A 16314-nucleotide genomic window follows, 5' to 3' on the forward strand; every position below is an offset into this window, starting at 1 on the left:
ATGACTAGAGGTGGTACATGTGAATATGTTGAAATCTTATTACTCTAGGACAGGGGTGGCCAAACTTGCTTAATGTAAGAGCCACATAGAATGCACATCAAATGTTTGAGAGCCACAAGACATGAACAAATATTACACGTCTTTATGAAAACTCTTAATATTTTCTATGCACAGAAAGATAAAATACATATCTATGCACTATATAACACAACCATTTTAGAAGGAGAATTTTTAAAGAACAAAAGCTGGGAATAACAGTCCCCATAAGACCAGCATAGGGAAGACCTGAGAGTCTGCATTAAGTTCCTGCTTGACCTCCGGGAACCGCATAAGAACATAAGAGAAGCCATGTTGGATCAGGCCAATGGCCCATCCAGTCCAACACTCTGTGTCACACAGTGGCCAATATATATATAAGAACATAAGAGAAGCCATGTTGGATCAGGCCAATGGCCCATCCAGTCCAACACTCTGTGTCACACAGTGGCAAAAAAATTTATATATACACACACACTGTGGCTAATAGCCACTGATGGACCTCTGCTCCGTATTTTTATCCAATCCCTTCTTGAAGCTGTCTATGCTTGTAGCCGCCACCACCTCCTGTGGCAGTGAATTCACATGTTGATCACCTTTTGGGTGAAGAAGTACTTCCTTTTATCCATTTTAACCTGACTGCTCAGCAATTTCATTGAATGCCCACGAGTTCTTGTATTGTGAGAAAGGGAGAAAAGTACTTCTCTCTCTACCCTCTCCATCCCATGTATAATCTTGTAAACCTCTATCATGTCACTCCACAGTCGACATTTCTTCAAGTTAAAGAGCCTCAAGCATTTTAACCTTTCTTCATAGGAAAAGTGTTCCAAACCTGTAATCATTCTAGTTGCCCTTTTCTGGACTTTTTCCAATGCTATAATATCCTTTTTGAGGTGCAGTGACCAGAATTGTACACAGTATTCCAAATGAGACCACACCATCGATTTATACAGGGGCATTATGATACTGGCTGATTTGTTTTCAGTTCCCTTCCTAATAATTCCCAGCATGGCGTTGGCCTTTTTTATTGCAATTGCACACTGTCTTGACATTTTCAGCGAGTTATCTACCACGACCCCAAGATCTCTCTCTGGGTCAGTCTCTGCCAGTTCACACCTCATCAACTTGTATTTGTAGCTGGGATTCTTGGCCCCAATGTGCATTACTTTGCACTTGGCCACATTAAACCTCATCTGCCACGTTGAAAGAGCCGCATGTGACTCCTGAGCCATAGTTTGGCCACCCTGGCTCTTGGGAGAATGACACTTTACAGATATTCATTGGAAGAGACCAGGGGGGAGAATACACTTCAACAGGTAGTGTGCGACTATCAAATAGAACCTAAGATCAAAAAGGAAATCTGTAAGCTTTTAGAAAAATTTCACAATCTGTTCTCTAAACCTGGCCAGACACACTTAGCCGAGCGCCACATAGACACAGGAGACCAACCACCTATTAGAATGCCACTTTATAAGGCAAATGGAGAGGTGCTGAACAACATACAAAGGGAGTGAAAGAGATGCTGGCACAAGAGATTATTCAGCCAACCCATGGGCTGCACCTGTGGTACTAGTGCCTAAGCCAGATCACACAATCTGCTTCCGTATAAGAAGAAGAAGATATTGGATTTATATCCCGCCCTCCACTCCGAAGAGTCTCAGAGCGGCTCACAATCTCCTTTACCTTCCTCCCCCACAACAGACACCCTGTGAGGTGGGTGGGGCTGGAGAGGGCTCTCACAGCAGCTGCCCTTTCAAGGACAACCTCTGCCAGAGCTATGGCTGACCCAAGGCCATGCTAGCAGGTGCAAGTGGAGGAGTGGGGAATCAAACCCGGTTCTCCCAGATAAGAGTCCACACACTTAACCACTACACCAAACTGGCTCTCCTATAGTATAAACTATAGGAGGCTAAACACAATCACAAAGCTGGATGCTTATCTGATGCCTAGGGTGAATACATTATCGGAAACCTTAGGAGCAGCCAAGATTATATCCTCCATAGATCTGTGTAAAGGTTTCTGGCAATTAGGGATGGAGAAAGGGTCCCAATGCAAAACTGCATAACCCATGATGGGTTATATGAGTTGAATGTTTTGCCTTTTGAAGAATTCTCCAGCTTCATTCCAAAGACTAATTAATTCACTGTTAAATGGAATTAATGAGTTTGCATTAGCATATATTGAGGATATTGCTATTTTTAGCAAAGCCTTAGAACATTTAAAACGTTTCGAAATCATGCTTAATATTAAGGCTAATAAATGCCAGTTTGGGTTACCTGAGGGTACCAATTTGGGTCACAGAGTGGGGAACAGGAAAATATCACCATTTTGGGTTAGAGTGGAGGCTATCCAGAACTTAGATATTCCTCAGACAAACAAACAAGTCAGATGTTTTCTCAGAATGGTGAACGATTAAAGAAAGTTTATTCCTATTTTTGGAGGGATAGCAATACCCTTACATTAGCTGACCAATAAACAAAACCCAGACAAAATAATTTGGAATGAAAAATGCCAGGAAGCAGTAACCATACTGAAACAAGCGCTAATGACCAAGCCCATCTTAAGAGAACCAATCTACCCCCCAAAATGTTTTACATTGCCACAAGACTCTTCACAGCTAGCATTAGGTGCAGTGTTGTTACAAGAAGATGGTGACATCAAACTCCTAGTAGCTTATTTAAGCAAAAAACTGATGAACAGAGCGAGGACTTATTCCTCAGTGCAGAAAGAGCGTCTAGGAATAGTCTGGGCTTTAAACAAGTTGAGGTTACATACGGGGACAGGAATTCACCCTATTAATGGACCATCATTCTTTAACTTGGCTTCTATCAATGAAGAATACCAATACCCAGCTACAAAGGTGGTCGTGGTACATCCAAGAATTTAACATCAATATCCAATACATCAAAGATAACCTAATAGCCAGTGCCTTATCTAAAAGAAGATGAAGCAGATTTATACCCCGCCCTTCTCTCTAAATCAGAGACTCAAAGCAGCTTACAATCTCCTATATCTTCTCCCCCCACAACAGACATCCTGTGAGATGAGTGGGGCTGAGAGAGCTCTCACAGCAGCTGCCCTTTCAAGGACAACTTCCTGCAATAGCTATGGCTGACCCAAGGCCATTCCATCAGCTGCAAGTGGAGGAGTGTGGAATCAAACCCGGTTCTCCCAGATAAGAGTCCGCACACTTAACCATTACACCAAACTGGCTAGATGTGAAACTAGACTGAAACAGAATACTGATGGTGGAATAACCAGTAGAAACAAACAGCAACCTAGAGGAGAAGACCTAAGCCAAGATGACCTCAGACCAGCAGTGGAACATCCCAGAGAGGAAGTTGACACCCCAGCAGAGCAGGACCATGAGTTAAAGAAACCAAATACTTTAAAATAAGAACAACAGAAGGGCTAGAAATGGACTTATCTGAACTGACAGAAACTATAAAATATTCCCTATTAAGATTAAAAATTTAAAGTGTGTGTTTCTTTAAATGTTTGGCAAGTTGCAGATGAACAAGGGGGATGAATGAGAGAGATGAGTGAGTGAGATGATTGGTTGGTGACTGAGAGAGTATGGGTAGACCTTAGAAGTGTGTGTCTGGAGAGAGAGAAGTCTGAAGCCAGTCCGTCAGCCAGCAGTTAACAGTCAGTTATGGTCAGTCAGCAGTCTACAGAGTCTAAGAAACAGTCTTTTGATTAGAATCCCATATTCATGCTGAGAAAGGCATTAAGATTCTATGTTAAGAGAAGTAAAAATACTTAGATAGCATAATAGGGGCTAAAGAGAGAGCCAAAACCTAATATTGTCAAATAGTAAAGAGTCCAGTAGCACCTTTAAGACTAACAAATTTTATTGTAGCATAATTTGTTAGTCTTAAAGGTGCTACTGGACTCTTTACTTTTTTGCAGCAACAGACTAACACAGCTAACTCCTCTGGATCTAATATTGTCAGAGTATTATAAGAATGTGAGAGACAGAAGCTGACAGAAATCTGAGTTAGGAAGAGAAAGGAGGATTTGAGAATGCTGAGTGTGTGAAGTGAAAGAGTGTGACACCCCAGTCAGAAGTTATTATTATCCACTGAAGCGTTAAGGTATAAACACCTTGAAACCAATACGCTTATTGTACAAATAAAGTTTTATTTTGTTTTATATTAACCTGGAGTCCTATGATATTAAAATATAAGAGTCACATCCTCAGGACCACATAGTCCAACAAGAAGAGCCTGGGCACAATACTGAGGGAAAGCTTAATAAGATTGGAATTAAATTCCTGGTGGCAGTGTTACAAACCCAGAGAGAGAAATAACCAGAAAATTAAAAGATACACCATATCTAACCACACAAATTAAAAGAGAAGTCATGACAGTGGCCTTAAGAATTTTTTTTTTTTAAATCTACACCACCGTTCAAAAGCTCAACCTTTTCACACATCCAAACACCCACAGCTTTACAGTTTATTTAAAGAATTTTTGAAGCTGAAACAAAAACCCACGGGGCGAACCTGTACATTGCCATTAATAAATATCTGAATCTCTCGAGATGGTGAGTATCCAGGGGGAAAAATTAAAATAAAAAAGAAGAATCCCAAAAACACCACAACGATCTTTGTGCCTTTACACTTACATTTTGTTTAAAAGTGTAAACAGTTATATGGAGAGCGCAATCGGACTCCGACCAACTACACCACTCCCAAAAGGCTCGGAAGGGCTTGCCGAGCTATGAAGAATCCAGTACCCAGTTCAGGAGCTTTGTGCCCCTTTTGATTGTCAAGAATCATAAAGTCACATCCCCGAATACCCATCAAGTCTTTCCAGGATCAGGGCTTTTGCCAACAGCATTGAAAGGGAAGAGAGCGCGTGGGCACAAAGGCAGAGATTGAAGTATAAAAAAATAACAACCCATTTGTCTTCCCCCCCACCCCACACGTGCACGCATACAGTTTAATAAAGCTCAATAATGGGATTCAGATTTCCTAAATTGATCACTCTGAGCATAATCCATGTGCACATGCCCCCAGTTGCAAGAAACCAGAGTTGTGCAAGTTTAGGGCCATGAGGAGGAGGAAGACAATGGCAAAACCACCATTAGTCAGCTGTGACTTGACAGTAACAATAACAACAAATTCATTCCCACTGGGTATGTGTGGAGATCGTCTTGGAGTGGGTGTCAGCTTCCCCCGCCCCCCGTTGACCAGAAACTTATTTGTATATTTGACCACACCCCTGAACACCATGGTTTGCACAGGGCTTTTTGTTAAAAAAGTCCAGCAGGAACTTATTTGCATATTAGGCCACACCCCCGACACCACGCCAGCTGGAACTGTGTTCCTGCTCAAAAAAAAGCCCTGCTGTTGACCATGTGTGTGAAGGTCTCCTCAAGTCAGGGGGGCTGTATGCCTTTATGAGTGTGGTTAAAGCGTTGGCTAATGCTGAAACATTTGTCCCTAAGGAGGTCGGTGAGGGATGAACTCCTGCAGTCCTGAATTCATGAAGGCATTGCTTCATCCCTCTTGTCTGTCCCCCCTGCCCCACATTAAAATTGGACACCTGGTACCCTGTTTCTGCATAGGTTGGAGCGCTGGCTGTGGCTGAGGGTTCTCAGCTACTGTTTGGTGCAAAAGAAGCAAACTGTTGGGGAGGTTATCTGCACAGTCAGGCGCGGCATAGTCCTGACTGGCGACTTTTAGCGGTATGATAGCAGTCCTTCCCATTCCACGGCACTCTGATACATCTAGTCCTAGGCTGTCAGAGAGGAGGTCACACTGCGGCTTCTTCCCCAGCCAGTGTGTTGCTTTGATTCCCTGAAAGAATGACATAGGTTTTGGAAGGAGCTGCAAAGTGGGGGATTCAGTGGGACCTTCCTACGTGTGCTCGTAACTCCAGTTGTGGTGCATATTTGTGGGACTGCCAAACTGCAGTTGTTCCCATCATACTCCAGGCAGCTCCGGAAGAAGCCCCCATATTGGGAATAGTGCCTGAGAACAATTTTGTAGCAGAAATGGGGGGAAACGTATTTGTGTTTGCATGCCACACCTGTTCATACAATCAGGGCTTTTTTTGTAGCATGAACTCCTTTGCATATTAGGCTATACCCCGCTGATGTAGCCAATCTTCCAAGAGCTTACAGGGATCTTAGTACAGGGCTTACTGTAAGCTCCAGGAAGATTGGCTAAATCAGGGGAGTGTAGCCTAATATGCAAAGGAGTTCCTGCTACAAAAAAAGCCTTGCATACAATCCATCATGCTTCCCAAAACAGATTTCTTTACATACTCAAAGGACAATCTGGTGATTCAACTGTGCAAGAGGAAAGTAAGCACCCCCTGGATAAGTCAACGTTTTTTGTCTTGCCTCAGGCACATGGGGGTGGTGCGCTTGGATCCATGGGAAAAGCCCGCTGACCAAGGGGGTTCCATCAACAGAACACAACTTCCTTCCTCCTCTTGCAGCCCTAAATGCCTCCAAATGGAACTCCAGGAGGAACTAGGACCGCCCCCCCTCCATGAAGTAGGGGGAGTCAGAGGTCTGTGAAAGGAGAGAGAAATGTAGGAGAAATGGTGTCTCCCTCCTATACGGTGGCTCAGTGGTAGAGCATCTGCTTAGTAAGCAGGAGGTCCCAGGTTTGATCCCCGGCATCTCCAACTAAAAAAGGTTCGGGCAAATAGTTGTGAAAAACCTCCGCTTGAGACCCTGGAGAGCCGCTGCCAGTCTGAGTAGACAATACTGACTTTGATGGACTGAGGGTCTGGTTCAGTATAAGGCAGCTTCATATAGTGGACATTTTCTGCAAGACCCAGCTTGATCATAGGCTTTTTAGTAATAGCTGATGTATTACCTATGCCTGAGCCAAAAGACTATTCATAAGGGAGTAGGGATATAACATCTTGTTTAAACAAACGTTGGGTCCCCCCCGCACCCCCCCCCCCCGGTCCTAATCTAACTGCAGTTGCATATAAAAATGGCATTTATGTGTGACTAGTTACTCCAAATTCAGTGTGGCTAAACCGCGTCTCCACTCGGTGCACATTCATATGCATCTCTGATTTATATCCAAGGCTCCCAATCCAGCAGGCTCCCAATTCATCTCTAGACCAGGAAAGATCAAGTATGATATCAAGCCTCAGAGGTGAAATTCAATATGGCAAAAGACTTTTTTGCAAATAGATGTTGCTAACGGGGATGCCTTTCCACAGTTCCAAATACGTATGCCGTTATATTTGAAAGAGTTGGTCGGGAACCAAGAATATAAAGGTGCTGGCCCTTATCCTGCCCTTAGTGGCAGGCTACCAAACGTGTCCATGTGTGTCTTGTGCTGTAGGTATGAGGCTGGGGGATGTACATTCAAACAAATGCACATCTGATGAAAGCAATTTGGTTTGATGTGTTCTCGCTCAGATAAGTAGGAAGATCCACAATTTGTTTGTGGTTGCAGTACCGTACCTACTCCAGTGAGCAGCATACTTGTGGAAACCTCACCTGTTCCCAGGTTTATATACATCAGTGCACAGCCACAATCTTCTGGGAAGCTCGCAGCCAGGGCAAGTCCCCCACCCGTACATGCAACTTGGACATGGAGGTTGTATTTTCCCAGCATGACTTTTAGCTGTTCATAGAGCTATCCTCAATGAATCGACCAATTCTCCTAGGGAAAAACCCCTCCAAGAAAGGTCTCCTTATCTGGATTAGGGTGAATTAATTGGGTAAGGGGAGGATCAGTACGGCCTTCAAATGTATCCCTCCCAGATGAATGTAAGAAGTCAAATATGAAAAGTGCGGGACATTCAGATTTCGCATCTGTGAGAAATTTCATTCCAGCTATTCCCTTCTCATTCAGCCACAAAGCTAAGCAAAGGAAAGACCAGAAAGGGGTAAGATGTTTGTATATTTCTATGCGAGTGAAAGCTCCTGTACTGCTATAGGTCCAACCAAATGCCCTCATGGACAAACAGTGTTCAGTGTGGGGCTTGCATATCTCTATTGAGAAATGTCAGTGTAAGGTCATGCTTAACACAGGACAACTAGCACCTGGATATTGCCACGTGAGTGGGATATTCGACTAGAAAGTACACAAAGCTGTGCCCAAGCAGTGCTCACGATGGTGCAGACCTTCCCCAAACCAAACCAAGAAGGCATCCCCGTTTTTTTGCTTGGTACCGCTGATATGACTCGAAAGGAACAGGATACCTCAAAGCCCCTCCTTATCCTCAAATGTCTCTGATCCCCTTCAGTTCCCATAGAAACCATAGTAGCCAGCGTCACCTCCTTCTTTGTCGTAGAGGTCTCCGTTGCGAATGGGGGGTGAGCTTTCAGCACTGGAGACGTAGGGAGACATCCGACGACGCTTACACTCAGCTTCGTACAGCCCAGAGTCCGAGGAATCGGCTGATTTCACCGAACCTGGCTCAGCCCAGCCTTCGCTGTCCTTCCCTTTCTCATCACCAGGGGGCACTGGCTGCAAATCTCTCATGGGCCGGAACCAGCTCAATGCCCCCGGGGCAGGCTTGGGATGATGATACTGGGTTGGAGAACTCCAAGCAGTTGGAGGGCCAAAAGGGTGCTCCTGATAGTAGGACAGCGAAGTGTGGGGCGAAGCCTGCAGGGCAAATGGCTTCACACTGTAGGGCATAAATTTGTTTCCTCTGTAGTCACCATCGTAGGTGCCGTATTCTAGAGGGGTGGTCGGTGGCTGTTGTGAGGCAAAATACCAGTGGTGGGAATCCTTGGGCTGCAGGGGGAGCGAGCCATGCTCCCTATTGTAGAAACGGCTCCGGGGCAGAGAGTACTGATCGTGTAAGAAGGGTTGGAAATGGCTGCCAGCCAGAAGCTGCTGACAGCTACCAGCACTGGGGGGAGAGGGAGTTGTGCGGTCTCCCTCAGCTGCATTGTACATCCTAGAGGGAGAGAGAGAATATCGTGTGGAGAAAGAATTAATAAGTTGAATTCTGGATATTTCCAGACACACACACACACCCGTCACAAAATACACAGAGCCATAACTGGGATTAGGGCTAAAAGGCCTCCAGTCAGACAAGATGAATACATAAAACTTAACAACACCTCTCAATTTAGAAATTAAATCAATCTATCTGAGGAGTCTGTGGAACTTTCAGAGTAAAATCTGAAGGCCAAACAATAGGTCTGTCTATGCAGTGTGTTTTTATTTAGCTCTTCCTCCAAGGAGCTGAAGTTAGCTCATGCGGCTCCCCCTTTCTCATTTCATCTTTACAGCCCTGTGAGGTTGGGTCAGTAGAGAGAACGTTATGATTAGCCCAAGGCCACTCCCAATGCAACCCTAACCAGAGTTACAGCCTTCTAAGGTCCACTGAAGTTAACAGGCTTAGAAAAGTGTAATTTTGTTTAGGATTGCATCAACAGTTGGCTTTAGGGCAGAGTAGGGGAAACTGAACCAGGTTTTCTACCTCCTTAGATCAACTCCTCGAGTTCCTTATACCCAGGGGTCATTTTGTAGGCGGTGGAGCTCATCCAGGGATTGTTATGCAGCTGCACCTACTATACAATGGACAAGGTGGGGAGGAGGAGGTGGAATCCTCAGAAAGGTTCAGGAGCTGTGCTCCTGTGAGCTCCTGTTGAATCCGAGGCCTGCTTATACCACACTAGCTCTCATGTGGGTGAGTGCAGGGATCTGTGAGGTGATTTAGATTCTACACCCCACTACGATCGTGTTTACCTTTTTTCACTACTGGGGTAAAGTTTTGAAAAGATGGTGAATCAACTCTCTGGGGTGAATCAAAAGGCCCCAAAGAAACAACAACAGTTTGCTAGGGATACCTTTACGCCTGGTTGGCTTGATAAAGAAGTTTTGAAAAGGTGAAGTAATTACAACTCATCTCCAGATTACACTGATCAGTTTCCTTGGAGAAAATGACTACTTTGGAGGGTGGACCCTATGCCATTATAATCCAATGAGGTCCCACCCCTCCACAAACCCTGCCCTTTCCCAGGCTCCACCTCCAAATCTCCAGGAATTTCCCTACCCACAGTTGGCAACCCTAGTGCAGGGGAGGGACAACTGCACCAATCCATATAAGCTACTTCCCACAACTGTGGCTGCTTTGGTTACTGCTTTTCTCTTTTCGGCATAATGTAACCCTTTTTTTTGTTTTGTTTTTCATTGTGATATTCATACAATTATTATAATAAAAGGAAACAAAAGGTAAAGACTGAAGCCTTCTCTCCTGCTGCTTGGAACAAGGATAGATTTAGGCAAGGGTTCCTAACTTGATGACAATGGGTACCATGGTACCTACCTGTCAAGTGTTTTTAGAAAGTGGGCATGCCTTTTGCCCAGCGAGGTTTCTGATTGCCCTTTAGAAATTGGATTGGCTGTGCAGATATCTGAACTGTGTGACTGAAGGTAAGCAATGGCAGCCATTTTATGGCTGGATCTGCCTCCTCTGGCAGCCATTTTATGATGCCTATTTTGTGGCTGTGCTTACCATTCTATAATTAGACAATTCCAAAGGAGCCTATTGGCTCAAAAAGGCTGGGGACCTCTGGACTAATTCAGGCTCCCCAATGAATGGGAAATAATAATTTGGCTAAGAGGCAGAAACTGTTTAAAAACAACAAAGAGAAGGAGGAAAATTTAAATGGAGAGTAGTCTGATAAGGGAATTCACTGTCTACTAAACTCTTAAGACAGTTAAGAGAAAAGATGAGTGGAAGAAAGACTCACGAATCAAAGTTATCTCGGAAGCCCTTGGCAAAAGGATTGTGGTCTATCTTCAGCTGGGTAATCTAGAGGGAGAAAGGATGGAGAAAGTGATGGAGTGCTGGCAAGTATTGCTACCAAAACATATGTCATAACCACTGTGCACTTCCGAATCCCCCCACCCTCATACTTTACATTCCCATGTCTCCACTCCTCTCTATGCTTGTTCCCCACCACCTGAGGGACCATGGCTCTGCCTGACATAACGAAAGTCATGGGTTCAGTCCCTGGCATCTCCAGTTAAAAGGATCGGGTAGTAGCTGATGTGAAAGAGCGCTGTACTTGACACCTTGGAAAGCTGTTGCCAGTCAGAGCAGACAATTCTCACCTTAATCAATCAAGAGTCTGACTCAATACAAGGCAGTTTCATAGTCCAAGTGACATCATGGAGTTTGAATACATGAGAAAATAAAAGTCTGTGTTAGGGTTGCCAAGTCCTCTTCGTCCCGGAGCAGGGGACTTCTGCCCACGCGCAACACAATGTCGTCACCCAGAAGTGATGTCATTGCGCGGGCGACGCCACCCACAGCTGCTCTAGGCGTTTCTGGGGAAACTCTTATGTTCTTCCCGGACACTCTAGCCATTTGGGAGAGGCTAGAGTTTTCCCTCCCAAATGGCTAGAGCATCCGGGAAAACCATAGAGTTTTCCCCAAAACAACTAGAGCGGCCACTGCGCACCGTCGTTGGCATGATGACGTCACTTCCGGGTGATGTCATCACGCCAGTGACATAGGGGGAGGTTCCCCCCACCGGCCCAATGTGGGCCAGTGGGTTGGGAACCTCCCGGGCAGGGGAACCCCCACCCGGACTGGGGGCTTGGCACCCCTAGTCTGTGTATGGATCCATGTAGAGATGCAAGTCATGCCTGATAGATAATGCTTTGTGTCAGACTTCTGTCCTCCTGGTCTTAAGGCAATGTTGCTTATTAGCTGCATTGTCCTATTAATTGCATTCACTTACAGTGTGTGAGCTCTGACCTGGATGGCCCAGACTAGCCTGATCTCATCAGATATTGGAAGCGAAGCAGGGTCAGCCCTAGCTAGTATTTGGATGGGCGCCTACCAAGGAATTCCAGACAGGTATTGGCAAAACCACTTCTGAATGTCTCTTGCCTTCAAAACCCTACTGAGTTGCCATAAATCAGCTGTGACTTGTGGGCACTTAACAAACACACAAATTGTCCTGACCTGGATGCCTCAGGCTAGCTTGATCTCATCAGATATTGGAAGTTAGGGTCAGCCCTGGTTCATATTTGGACGGGAGCAGGGCTTTTTTTGGGGGGGGGAAGCCCAGCAGGAACTCATTTGTCTATTAGGCCACACCCCCTGATGCCAAGCCAGCTGGAACTGCACTTCTGTGCGTTCCTGCTTAAAAAAAAAACAAACCCTGATGGAAGACCTCTCAGTGTAGAGCATTTGCTTAGAATGCAGAAGGTCCCAGGTTCAGTCTCCAGCACCTCCAGCTAAAAGGATCAAGTACCAGATGATATGAAAGCCCTCCAGTGGAGACGCTGAAGAGCTGTTACTAGTCAGAGTAGACAACACCCATCTTGGCAGACCAAAGATCTAATATAGTTAAAGATCATTTCAGAAGTGTTTTCACATACCAAAGCAACTTTGGAAAATATTACTAATCCGGAAACCTTTCTAATACTCTAAGGGATATTTATCAATGTTGTGTTGTGTATCTGCAGATTGCACATATGAAAAAATGACTTCGAAACACAGGGATTGTTATAAGTATTTATTGAACGTGTCCTGCAAATTATGGTTTGTAATTCAGGTTTTGCTATATACTCAGGAACTGTACTCCTGAATGGCTTTTTTTTTTTTTGCATTTTTGTATTTTTCCTGTGTGTGTGTGCGCACGCACGCGTATGCACCTGGAAGTCATGTCAACCTCTGGTGACTGATCCTTACTGGGAGCCTGGAGGATATGCAGCGAGGTGGCTGAATAATCCTGCCTTTGCCTTCTGACTGGGTATTTCAAGGACAGTCTCCCATCCAAGTACTAACCACAGTTGACTTTGCTTAGCTTCCAAGATCTGATGAGATCGGGCTTGCCTGGGCTATCCAGGTCAGGGCCTCCTGAATGGTTCCGAAGCGGCTGTCCTGGTGCTTCTGACATCCCCTCCTGATAAAATCCAAAAAAGGGCATCTCTGGCATTCTTGGGTTGCCAACATCCAGGCGGGAAATATGCAACCCTGGAGAGATTCACGGGGAAAGGGAAGTCTGAGAAAACACCATGAATGAATAACGAACAAAAATTTGCAGGACAAGTTCAATAAATACTCATAACAATCACTATGTGTTTCAGAGTCATTATCTCATTACGTGCAATCTGCAGATATGCAACACAACGTCAGCTGAAATCCTCTTTAGAAAATAGTTGGGTAGTTAGAGGAGGCATGACGGGATCCAACGTTTTTCTAAAGAGGATTTCAACTGACTTCATAATTTTCTGCACAAGCACCTTTTCTTCATTGTGATGCTGGTTGCACTTTAAAAGTTCGGAGCTTACGATCAACGTCTGGGACGCTTTAACATCTAGGAAGCAACTTTGGGAAATATTACTAATCCAGAACCTTTCTAATACTGTAAGGGATATTTATCAATGGAGTGTTGTGTATCTGCAGATTGCACGTATGAAATAATGACTCTGAAACACACAGGAATTGTTGTGAGTATTTATTGAACGTGTCCTGCAAATTTTTGTTTATAATTTTTGTTTGTAATTCATTTACGGGGTCTTCTCAGATGAACATCCTGGTGGGGCCTGGACTTCTCCCAGAATCACAACTGATCTCCAGATTGCAGACATCTGTTTCCCCTGGAGGAAGAGTGAGTTTGGCGTAGTGGTTAAACGTGTGGACTCTTAACTGGGAGAGCCAGCTTGGTGTAGCAGTTAAGTGTGCGGACTCTTATCTGGGAGAACCGGGTTTGATTCCCCACTCCTCCACTTGCACCTGCTGGCATGGCCTTGGGTCAGCCACAGCTCTGGCAGAGGTTGTCCTTGAAAGGGCAGCTGCTGTGAGAGCCCTCTTAGCCCCACCCACCTCACAGGGTGTCTGTTGTGGGGGAGGAAGGTAAAGGAGATTGTGAGCCGCTCTGAGACTCTTCAGAGTGGAGGGCGGGATATAAATCCAATATCATCATCATCATCATTGATTCCCCACTCCTCCACTTGCAGCTGCTGGAATGGCCTTGGGTCAGCCATAGCTCTGGTAGGAGTTGTCCTTGAAAGGGCAGCTACTGTAAGAGCTCTCTCAGCCCCACCTATCTCACAGGGTGTCTGTTGTGTGTGGAGGGGGGAGGTAAAGGAGATTGTGACTGCTCTGAGACTCTGAGATTCAGAGTATAGGGTGGGATATAAATCTAATATCATCATCATAATCTTCTTCTCCTTCTTTTCCTCCTCCTCCTCCTCCTCTTTGGAAGGGGAACTGTTATGGCAATACATCCCTGTTGAGCTCCCTGCCCTCCCCAAACTCCTGCCTCTCCAGGCACAGCCCCAAAATCTCCAGGGATTTCCCCAGCTAAAGTTGACAACCTTTCCCCCTTTTGTGGCACTCAGTGGTCAGAGCCAAAGTCTACCTAACCGCCGTCAGAAACACCCAATGGGAGCCACTTTCCTCCATTATCCCAAACTTTTAAAAATTCTGACATAAAAATTCTGGCATGCGCCCCACCTCATCACAAACTCACATCAGCATTCTGGTACGCGGTCACAGCAATGAATTGCGTCTCAGGAAAGGTGAAGCTCTGGGTGCAGACAGAAGAGTGCACCTCGTCCACCTCGCCCTCCTTGGCCTCCGTGACGTGTAGCCGTGGCTGATACTTGTGCAAAGATTGTAACACGATCATCTGCTAGACAAACGGGACAGGATTCAGGTGCAGGTGACCCAAGAGTTGCACCCCACCATCCCCGGCATCACACTGTGCCTCTTGGGATTGTGCAGCGTTGTCATGCCGGGCAATAAAAAGAGCTTCAAGCCAACAAAGAGCTGTGTTTACCTGAGTGACGTTATTTGATGCTCCTTTGTTATTGGTGAGCTTCAGTTTCCCGAAGGAGATCTCTTGCCGCATCCAGTGGGCGCCAGTATTTGGAGAATCTGGGTGCACGTATGTCCGATTCCCTGCCAGAAAAAACAGCATTTCGGGTAAGCGTCTCTCAGTCTACCCAAGTCCAGAGCAATATAATGCACAGCAGTACGCGGTACTATACAAAACAACCACAAAAATAACTGTGTAGTAACTAGTATAGAAATAAATGTATAACCTCTCAAAATAATTTACATCACTATCCAATGTACCGTATTTTTCGCACCTTAAGGCGCTCCGGACGATAGGACGCACCTTCCTCCTGGGGGGCGATCCGCTGCCTCTGCCTCCGATCCCGGCGCTTCCTCCGTGCCTGCCTGCCTGGCTCCAGCTCTGACGCTTACAGCAAGCGCCAGGATCGCTCCCTCTGCCCTCCGATCCCGGCGCTTGCTGTAAGCATCAGAGCTGAAGCCAGGCAGGCAGGCACGGAGGAAGCACGCTGCCCTCTCCACAGCCGGCGCTCGCAAAGCGCCGGGTTTGCGGAGGGGGCGGGTGCTTCCTCCGTGCCTGTCTGCCTGGCTTCAGCTCTGATGCTTACAGCAGGCACCGGGATCGGAGGGCAGAGGGAGCGATCCTGGCGCTTGCTGTAAGCGTCAGAGCTGGAGCCAGGCAGGCAGGCGCAGGGGAAGCGCCGGGATCAGAGGCGGAGGCAGCGGATCGCCCCCCCCCCCAGGAAGGTAGATACCGGTACCTTCGCTCCATAAGACGCACACACTTCCCCCCCCTTTTTTGGGGGGGGGGAGTGCGTCTTATGGTGCGAAAAATACGGTATTTTCTCTTTTAGCTGTACTGACGTACTCAAATAAGGGATATTGGTCATTTGTCTCATTGCATATACTAAACCCATCTTCCACTATATTTTAATGTATTTTTCTTCTAATGGCAAACTATATGTATGTTGCGTGTTAAAAGGTAAATTAGTTGGATGGGAAAAACTTCTGAGAAAGAAATGCCCTCATTTTGGCCCAGGCTTATAACAACAGAGTGATTAGCAGACATTCTCACATTTTGACATGTTACTGTTTTGTTGGTTTCTCACACTCATGCCACCCAGATCAAAGGTTTGCTCAATTTGTTAAGTTTACTATTCTGTCATTGGACTTTAAATTTGTACCACTGCCTACCAGCTATATGTAGCTCTGTCCACTGTACCTGATCCCTCGTCTGAAGAAGTCTGCATGCACACACGAAAACTTACATTCTGAATAAAACTTTGTTGGTCTTAAAGATGCAACTTGACTCCTGCTTTGTTCTACTGCTTCAGACCAACACGGCTGCACAATCTAATCTGCGGGGATCTATGCACAATTGTTGCTATCAAATAACTCCAGAAGACAAGCAAAAAACTCTTACGGTCTTAAGTAAATCCCATTCAGGTAAGTCTCATTTAGGTAAGTCTCATTCAAGTAAGTTCCATATAAGTAAATAGCATTCAGTCACTAG

General features: G+C 45.6%; 1 protein-coding gene across 1 annotated transcript in view; it reads right to left on the reverse strand.

Moving 5' to 3' along the window:
- Positions 1 to 8161: 8161 nt before the first annotated feature.
- The window catches only part of TBX21 (T-box transcription factor 21), a 70292-nt gene continuing 62139 nt past the window's right edge, over positions 8162 to 16314 (reverse strand). The window contains exons 3-6 of the mRNA XM_060255707.1: positions 14785 to 14906; positions 14476 to 14634; positions 10735 to 10796; positions 8162 to 8930 (exon numbers count right to left, since the gene is read on the reverse strand). Coding sequence (XP_060111690.1) covers positions 8264 to 8930; positions 10735 to 10796; positions 14476 to 14634; positions 14785 to 14906 — 1010 coding nt within the window. The 3' untranslated portion in view covers positions 8162 to 8263. The remainder of the gene's footprint in view (positions 8931 to 10734; positions 10797 to 14475; positions 14635 to 14784; positions 14907 to 16314) is intronic.

Source organism: Heteronotia binoei, chromosome 15, assembly GCF_032191835.1.
Source record: "Heteronotia binoei isolate CCM8104 ecotype False Entrance Well chromosome 15, APGP_CSIRO_Hbin_v1, whole genome shotgun sequence".
NCBI lineage: Eukaryota > Metazoa > Chordata > Lepidosauria > Squamata > Gekkonidae > Heteronotia > Heteronotia binoei.